The 9,633-nt window shown below is 42.9% G+C and overlaps 1 protein-coding gene across 1 annotated transcript; it reads right to left on the bottom strand.

Moving 5' to 3' along the window:
* Positions 1-4,092, bottom strand: sync (syncoilin, intermediate filament protein). Its single transcript, XM_008332068.3, has 6 exons — positions 3,964-4,092; positions 1,415-2,931; positions 1,121-1,335; positions 828-1,035; positions 624-748; positions 1-548 (listed from the first exon to the last, which is right to left on the bottom strand). Exons 2-6 carry the CDS (start codon positions 2,864-2,866, stop codon positions 500-502), a joined length of 2,049 nt encoding a protein of 682 aa, XP_008330290.1. The 5' UTR covers positions 2,867-2,931; positions 3,964-4,092; the 3' UTR covers positions 1-499.
* Between the last annotated feature and the right edge of the window lie 5,541 nt (positions 4,093-9,633).

Raw genomic sequence — 9,633 nt, 5'->3', positions numbered from 1 at the left:
TTGGTTGCTCAATTTGACGGTATTACATATATGCCATTATTATTTACATAAGTGGCATAAACAATTGTAATGTTTTTAAACCATAAAACGGAAGAAAAGGTTTAACAGTTATATATGTGCAATATGTTGTAGTAGATGCATTAACTAGTAAAAGATCTATAAGAAGTTGTGTTTTATTACTAGATACTGTTTAATAGTTGTTCTATTCTATTGCCTACTTTAAAGTGTCTTTTCTCTTAATCTCACTCTTAACCACCCTGCTTCTTTAGTTCTGCAGCCAAGATGCCCTTATAAGTGCATGAACGCCTCTGCACTCCAAAAAGACACTGACTCCTCAGAATCACAAAGCTTTTATTTGTATGAAATTTTTCTACAAAAGAGGTCTAACGGAATAAAAACCATGCAAGCATTAAAAAAAAAAATCTTAAAATGCCTGGAAAGTGCATTCTTTCTAGAAGTGGCTTTTACTGCGTTCCAAAGTGAGGCCATTGGATGCGTATCATGTTTGCTTCTCAGGTTCAATCTCTTTCTGTTGCTGAATCGTAGCCCTGCGAGAACAGAAGGAACACTGATTAATTCGATCATAAAGTAAACCTGACAGTGAAAATATGATATTCTCCTACCTGTAGCGGAGGACTTGTTTCTTAAAGCTGTCTCTTAACTCCTCTATGTCTTTGTTTTTTCTCTTTTGAATCTGTAACTCGGTCTTTAAATCTCGGCTGCGCTCCTCCAGACTGCAGACAGTCTCCTGAAACGGTCGTAAAACATAGTGCTGTAAGTTTTAAAGCTCAGTTCACTAACTAACAATAAAAACTGTTCATTCTTACTTTATAGAGCCCCATCTCCTCTTTGTGATGTATGTAGATAAGCTTAAGCTTCTCCTCCAAACAAGCCCTTTGCAGCTTCAGTTTTTGGATCTCGTCCCTCAGGGGTCTTAGTTGTGATCTCAGTTGCTGGGACTCCTCTTTGGCTTTCACCAGAGCCCCAGCTGTGGCATCTCTTCTCTTCAGCAATGCCAGAAGAAGAGGTTCATACCTGACAAAGGCAACCAGTAATGTGATATGAATGTGAAATAGCGGGTGTACGCCAACGTAACTCTATTGCTTGTCATCGGCCGCACCTGTTCTCCAGGAATCTTAGTCCTTCCTGGAGGTACTGCTGGATGTCCCCACAGGAGTTCCGTTTGCACTCAGTCAACTCTTCCTGGTTACAGGAGGTTTGACTGGAAAGCTTGGATTGCAGCTGCGTTTGTAGTTCTAAGATCTGTCGGTTTTGAGCTGACCTGAGCTGGCTGCACTCCTCCGTCAGCTGGAGCACCAGAGCCTGCAGCTTCTCCTGCAGCAAGACAAGAAAATGTATTATTCTTCCAATGAGGAGTTTGTGAAATTCAGCGTAAAGACGATTCATTGTTTACCTCTTCTCTCTTCAGCAGCTCTACTTCTTTGCAGTGGTTCTTCAGGATGGCTTGACAATGGGTACTTTCCCTCATTATAGTAAATAACCTTCTTTTCAGCTTTCTCAGTTCCTCTTGCAGCCCCATTCTCTCAAGGTTGACCTTCCACATTCTCCTCTCTTCCTCTGCTCTCTCCTCCCTGAGCATATAAAACTCCTTCTTTCTCTCCTCCCGTCTCTGCTCTTCCTCACTTCGAAGTATTTTCATCAGCTCTATCACTTTCCCGTCCATTTGCTCATCTGTCCACTCCTCGCCTTTTGCGCTCTGCTCTTTCTCCTCTCTGTTTGTGTTTCCTCTTAGATCCAGCACCTCTGCCAGCAGCTCCCTCCTCCTCTTCTCTAAGTGCTGGACTCTCTGTATGCACTCTTCCATCTGAGAGCCCAACTCGTCCAAATCATTTTTATCAGCCCTTAGCTCAGTGACCTCTGCCTTGACCTTTGTTTCTTCACTCAACATTTCCATGTCTTCTACTCCAGTCCTGCTTACGTCTTCTTCACTCTCCATGTCAAACATATCTACTGCCTTTGTCCCTTCTGTATTTCGGCCCAAATCTAATGGCGCTGAAACGCTAAGCTGTGGTTCAGAGACAGCCTGTTTGTTTTGTCCTGATTCTTCTACTCTGTCCATTAAAATTCCACCCAGGTTGTCGGAGTAAAGCAGGGAGTTTTGCTGCTGCTGCCCAATTATTTCAGTCACTTTGTCTCTGCTCTCCTTGGAAAATCTCTCTCCCTCTTCATGTTGATCTGCACAGGCTCCAAACTGCATTAGCTGTGGTTCCAACTCCACTGTTGTACTCTTGCTAATGTGCACATACTCTTGTCGTGCATCACCGTTCCACTCTTGGGCCTCAAAGTCCATCCCGGTTTCTTCCACACAACCCTGCAGCGTGGCCAACATTCCCCGCAGCTGACCTTCATAATCTAACATAGCCTTACTCAGTTTTTTGCCTGCCTCACTTACAGGTAATCCAGTCTGATCGGGACCTCCCCGGCTCTGTACACAGCTAGCTAACGATGCTTCTTGTGATTTTTCTTTTTCTTGTTCTTTGGTTTCAGCCTCATCCATTTGCGTGGCCAGGCAAAGGTACGTTTGCAACGAAGGGATGGTTTCTCTGTAGCTCTCGGTCAGGACGTCCTCTGTGCTCCGAGCGTGACTTGTTGTTTTGTTCAAGCTGGTTTCTGCGAAGCTTTCTGAGTAGACCGTACCGAAGGAAATGCCCGTGAGCTCCTCACAGCTCTTCAGCAGCTCATCCATCTCTTGCAGGTATGGCCTGATTAAAGCTGACGGGTTGCCTGAGAAGTTGAGTCCAGGCTGTGCTCTGTTGTCATCTGGTTTCATCACAATCTCTCTCTCCGGCTCAGCTCCCTCTTCGTTGATGAAGAGCAGAGGGATACCGTTATCCATGTTCTCCATTGGTTTAGGTCACGGCAATTCTAGGATCTCTTTTGATGCAGACGGTCCCACAACTTACATGTCCTCTGAGGACAACACACAGCACAAATATATTAGACAACACACCTTTAGGTATCGCTTTGATTGTCTCCAGCTCCCTCACGAGTCCAAGAGGTGTTAAGTGGTTGAAAACACAGATCTGGATAATAATAAACGTACATGTCTATAGAATTTGGGTCAGTATGTCAGGCATATATATGTGTCCGTGTAAACCATGCCTACAGTCTTGCAGTTTACAGTACGAGCACGTACAAACAGGGAGGGCACATGCCGTTAAAAGCTATGTTACCAGCAGCTGTCCACTCGCCCCGGGCACCAGCTTAGCTGCCTGGCAAGCGTCAGACACAAACCAAACAAAACATCCACACCTAATGCATTAAGTGGGACACCGCGACTCCATTAGTGTAAACACAGCGTGCTGTTTACGTCCGAAGCTTCAACAATCAACATTACACAGCTCACAGTGAAGGGCCAATCATAACAAGCGTCTGTGCCAGCGAAAGGCATTCGGTTTCTGCGCCGGTGAACAATGCAACAGTAAAGTCCCCCGCTGAGGTGTGTGCCAACATTGTACAGAGACATGCAGAGACATGCGGTGTGTAAACTGACCCAATAGTGTCATCAAACAGACATTTGTAATCTAGAATAATAAAATAAAACATATCCATTTTTTTTTTGGTTCACTTTTGTGCTGCGTTTGTATCCCCGTTTGTACCCTGAGACTCAACTGTGAAATTCATAGCTGGGAATTATTTACAGTGAGCAGCTGTCTCCTCACGGGCAAGCATGGACACAAGACACATTCTTGCAGGCTGCCACCAACCAAACACTGTACTGTTCATTCTAAAAACAAACATTTCTTCCATGTCTAGGCAACAACGCCGATACAGTATAAAGCCACATTTGGTGGTGACAAATTTGACTTCTCTTTCATTTTAAATGTCAGAAATTGAGAGGATAAAAGTTAAGAAAAGCAAACATTCATTTTTGTTTCTAATAAACTGGATTTGAATCATTAATACTGGCTGTGACAGTCGTCCATAATCAAACATACTCACTGTGTACGCCTCTTTCTTTCTGTCCTCGTGTCTCTAAAAGGGAGAATAAACTCAACTGCTTCTGGAAAACAGTTGAAGTGAGCAACAAAGAATGAGCGGGAGCTGGGTGAGCAGATGAAATGGACTGGGAGAAGGGGGGGGGGGGGGGGGTAGTTAACGCCTCATTTTTCCCAGTCACTGTGCTGCTATGTGTGACCATGACTACCTCAAACCTGTTTAGGTTTATTAATAAACACTGGAGCGGCTGCCGAGGCTCTTTTCAACCCAAGAGAGATAAAGGATTTCTCAAACCGAATCTCTAAAAATGAGGTCAAAACACCTGGCTGCCAGATTTAGTTGATCCCTGCTCAGATTGGTTCAGAAAGATACATGCAGCTGGGGGTCAAGGCTGCTTCGGTGTGGGTGGATCTCTTCTGTCATTTTACATGGGTAATGATACATTCTAAAATAAAACCGATCCCCACATGTTGCCACCGTAAACCTGTGGCTCACTGACAACTTCTGTCAAGCCAGATGGTCCGACAGTGACAGCGATGCAGCTGGTAGCAGCCTGTGGCTCAGGGAACAGGGGAGGACACAGTAATGAACGTTGGCGGGTCATGGGGTACGGCGTGTTTGTGATGATCCGTGTTAATGCTCTAAGATTCGTCCAGTCTCTCCTCATTATCAAGAAAGCTTTAAATAGCTCCCGCAAATTTCTGGCTACTTCCCTCGGGAGGATTGTTTTTCATGTTAACTTTTGACCCCAACAATGGAACAGCGGAGCGGTGGTGGTTCTCCTCACGAAAAAGTTGAGGAGTCAGGGAATGAGATGTGCAGAAAACACACACAAAAAAGTGAAACAAAAATCTGATTTTTTGCAGCATTTGGAAATACAGTCAAATTTGTGTGTAAACAGGATAAAATCATCCATCCATTCCGGCTGGATTATTTACAGTAAAAGCTACTATTAATGTACGCAGTAACGCGACCAGTGAACATGTGGACTGTGAACATTATTGTTATCAATGATTCAGCCTTTCTTTACTCTTTATTTTAGTGTTTCCATATAACTGTAGTAAAGAGAAAAAGCAAGCAGTCACCACCAGATGGGTCTAGAGCTCAATTTTTAGTTACCCCTAAGTGGGGCAAACACTATCTCAAGTTTCTAACATCATAGATCTGGGCTAGTCCCGGGCTCTTGAAAAGTGTATTTTTTTTATTTATTTTTTTGTTAACTGATACATTGTTTTATTACTCCCGTTGTGTAAAACTCTTTACACACGACACGACAACAGCTGCCTTTCAGTAAGTCTGAGGCACTGGGTAAGGAACATCAGGGATGACATGAGGTCACGGGACTTGTTTTGACAGTTAAACACTGTTGTGCAGATACACACCCTCTCTCTGTTGTCACTGCAGTGAACTATATAATTTCACTGCTGTTTGGTTTGCTTCTCTGTCTACATGTATAGACTACGGAAACGTGTGTCTGTATGTGTGGGTGTGGTTACATGAAGCATCTGTGGGGAACTGTGATTCAGAACTAAATGTAGAACTGATTCTGCAACATTTACAAACTGTACTCTGCAAATCTAATCCAAACAGTCTGGGTTAAACCAATAACAACTTTTAGAGTTTTCAAATGCTTTCAAATGCATACGTAGCGCCATCTGCAGGTCAGGTAAAGGGAGCAGTTCAATGGAACAAAACTCCGGGAACTCTCCTTTAAGGCTTCGGGGAAACAGTCTCTGCACTCGAGGCTTGTCTCTAAGTCTAAACATTTAGAGTTTAGATATTAACCTAATGTTGTCACTCCTCTAAGTCACAGGTTGGTGACTGTACTGCATGGGATTTAGTACTCGAGGGTGTCTGTATCCTTTAAAGGAGCGGTACTTTGCTGGTTTAGGACAGAGACTGGTGCAGGGATGATGTCAGATTGAACTACTACAGTAAATATTGTGAAAGACGCTCACTAAAATGTATGTTTAATGACTATTAACTCAACAAATATCTCTCCTCCAAACGTGTCTTTAATCCCTGCCGTGTTGAGAAATGAAAGTTGGCAAAGTCACCATTCTCTCTCCGGCTCTCCTAATTACAAGCCGTATGGGTGCCAATCCTGTTATTTTTACAAAATTCAACAGAGATCACCTCAGGTTTCCTGTCTGTGACGTCAGTTTTTTTTTAAACAACTCCCCAGAGAGAATGGAAACAGAGTTGGTGACTCTATAAACAGAGGGAGGGAGGGAGAGACAAAGAAAGACAGAGTGAGAGAATAGATGGAAAGCTGTGGTCTGTTTTTGTCCAGTCCCAAACAACTCAGCAGCAACCACACCCTCCGGAATTCCTGCGGTAAAAATATTTCCATTCATGTTGTTAAAGGACCAGCGCGGCCTTATCATAACATGATAAATGTCTTTGTGTGTGATTTACCCCTAGGGGTCATACTGTATAGGGATTTACCTCCAATGTGGATTTGGACATTTGCACAGCTTTCCAGATAGAGGTAGACTGTCTAACGCAACACTCCTGTCCACGTGTGTAGTAAAATGTATGGTTGTCTTGTTTAAATGTTTACGTTCGATATCCAGGTTTTAGTCTAGTCTAGTAATTAGTAATATTAGTAATGGATGGATGGATGGTGGATGGATGGAGGGATGGATGGATGGATTTAAATCTTGGGGCTCAGACCCATAGACTCTCTAAAGCTTAATTACACTGGGCATGGACTGTGTTGTGTATTTGTTCAGCTTGGGTTCATAATTTTATCTATGGGAGAAAACACTGGTCAGGGGCCCTGTTGCCTTTTTGCAGCTCATTTAATTTACGTCTGTTTATGAATGCTCAGTGAGGGTCGACTTTCCCCAGGAGGAAGGACCGTTAAGCGGCCTGCTTCAGCCTGTCCAGGAAAAGGAAAACACTGATTGGCCAATAAAATTTATGGACGGCGTGCAGGTCACAAAGCAGATCTGTTATACGCTCACTTCTTCCAGACTTCTTCCAACTCCTGCTCTTCACGGGATAACATCAGGGGTTGATGTCACCGTTCAACTTCTCTGCAGCTCTTCAGATGCACACGTGTGCTCGGAGACATCTTCAAAGCAGCTGTTGTCACATCTCTGTCAACAACGTGTGAATCAGTCATCGCAGTACAACTTGACGATACCCGCAGTGGATAATGAATATTTTGTGTTAAGCCTCCAAAAAAAAAAAGTATTTAAAGGCTGTTGTTTTGTGTAGGGTGGATCTTGTACAAAAAAAATGACAATCCTTCAGGCTTAGTGACTCTGTTATCTGGCTCTTAGACAAAATTGTTCCCCAGAGGCGCCGTAAACAAGGCCACAGCCCACTCTTTTAGCCTGATGGTCTGCAGGTTTAAGTCATACTTTCTCCCCTTCTTCTGTCTGACTTAACCCACTCAGCTGAGTTGTGACTCGAACATCATCTCCTTAAAGTCCTCCCATGTCTCCCGGGGTCAATGAGACAGAGCCATGTTGGCTTTCACAGTGTGATCATTCCATCTTTTCCATCTAAGGCAGGTCAGAAGAATGCGGTCAGGGTCACGAGTGAACGGCTTCACCCAGGTGGAAGGGCAACGAGAACATGTCTGGACAAAGCACCTGGACGCAAATATGTGTTAAAGGTTAGGGTTTTTAAAAAAAACCTTTATTCGTTTTTCTTTCTTAGTTTCTTCTTCCAACAGAGGCTCTATCTATTCTAGTCGTAGCCTCTCGGAACAAAGCTCCCTCTGTTGCATGAAGGAATCCCCAATGTGTGTTTTACAGCTAAGTGTAACCTGGAAACTGTCCCCCTGCTCTCTGCAACTATTCATACATGTCAGACGTGTTCCTCAACCCCGTTCCATTTTTAGTTACTAATGAGTTCATCTGTTGGGAGTAAATATATACGCTGTATATATATGTTGAACAACAGGGGAAAAAAAACTCCTCATCCTTATTTTACTAATGATTTAAACTTAATATTTTTTAAAAAATGCCTGAAAATTGACTAGGAGGTGAGAACAGTTGGGTATAGTGGAGGGAAGTACCCCAGGTGACTCATGGTGTTCTGATTTTTCTAACTTTTTTCTACACGCATGAGCTCAGATGCTGAGCAGCTCCCTTTCACGCTGAGGGGTGAGTGTTTTCTAGTCCGTTGCCTTGGAAACGCTTAAAACATTTCAATGTGTAAGGCATGAGTGAACGAAGCAATGACTCATTTCAGCCCCTCCCAGGTCCCTGGTGCTCACACATATTATGGATTCCCCCACCGCACACACACGCATACACAAACAGTCTGCAAACAATATTTTTTTGGGAGAATATTCAGTGAAATACTCAGGACATGTTATCCGGTCATCACAGCGACAGATTATTCACGTGATTCTTTCATTATGTTCCTGCACAAAACCTGTTAAATATTAAGAGTTAAAATTACTTTTAGACCATCAGATACTGATCCTGGCTGCAGCGGAGAGCAGCGTTGGAAGATTTAAGAGCAAGTGTAAAAATTCTGTTCTTAACAACTCTTTATAGTTCCTGCAGATCCACGAGGTTTGCATTAAAAAACGGCTTAGAAATCACTTTTGATCGTAAATCATGAAATGACGGGAACAGGAAGTGCAAAAGCTAAAAGTAGCTTTTCGTTTAAAACAGAAACAGAAACAGTCCTAAAATTGTTTTCTTTTTAAAAACTTTAGGCAAACATGAATTTATTCAACGTCAGCAGAGGCCTTCGCTGTTAGCTCCCACCACAGAGGAGAGAGGTTTATAAAGATGTTTACGTTTAAATGTTGTATTAATCGTGCATGGTATGTTTCAGATTCATTCAGTTGAAAATATAAATGTGAAAATTTTCCCGTGCTCACGTACCACCGATGGTACGCGTACCACAGTTTGAGAACCGCTGCATCAGATCATTGTGTTCTCAATTATGTGTCTGCAAATTTACAGTGGAACCATACAATAAAAGCCAGTCTGTAACCAGTCTGGCTGCAGGCTGTCGGAGTTTTATATGCGTTGTTTATCAAGACTTAGCCAACGTTTACTTGACCTGACCCTCTACATTTATGGAGTTTATCTACCTTCCTTTTACACATACCGTTAGAATGTTGGAATTTCTTTTTTTTTTTTTTTTACAATAGAAGCCACATTCTTTTGCTTAACAATACCCAGAGACCAGCTGCTCCAAGTGGTAGATAGTAGACGTGTATGCGACATACCCCGCAAGATACTTTACCATCTGAGATTAGATAGTATATTACAAAAATACAAAAATAGTTTAAACCAAAGAGTTTCATTTTCTGTTTACATGCATTTCGTTGTTTTATTGCACACTTTTATATTAAGTGGTTTACGATTTACGATTTTAATGACCTCGACTCTGTAGCATAAGCTCTTTATAAGCTAGTAGCGCTCCAGACCTGACTTTGTTGTTATGGGCGTGTCCCTGAGATCACCCTCCAGCCTTTCATTGCTCTTCTCTAATTGGTCCTTCGTCAAATTCAAACCTGACGAGCTTGTTGTGTGACATGACAAACGTGTGCACCCTCCCACCCCAAAAAAAAAAAAAAAAAAAAAAAAAGCCAACTGACATGCTGTTGTCAGCTCATTCTGCCCCCCTACCACAATGCCACTGGAAAATCACCTCCAGCTTTCAGCAGCAGACGAAGGTAAGAACAGCTGGGTG

This window comes from Cynoglossus semilaevis, chromosome 18, assembly GCF_000523025.1.
Source record: "Cynoglossus semilaevis isolate Cse_v1.0 chromosome 18, Cse_v1.0, whole genome shotgun sequence".
NCBI lineage: Eukaryota > Metazoa > Chordata > Actinopteri > Pleuronectiformes > Cynoglossidae > Cynoglossus > Cynoglossus semilaevis.
Note: the sequence above shows the minus strand (reverse complement) of the source record. Positions and strands in the feature narration are given on the sequence as shown.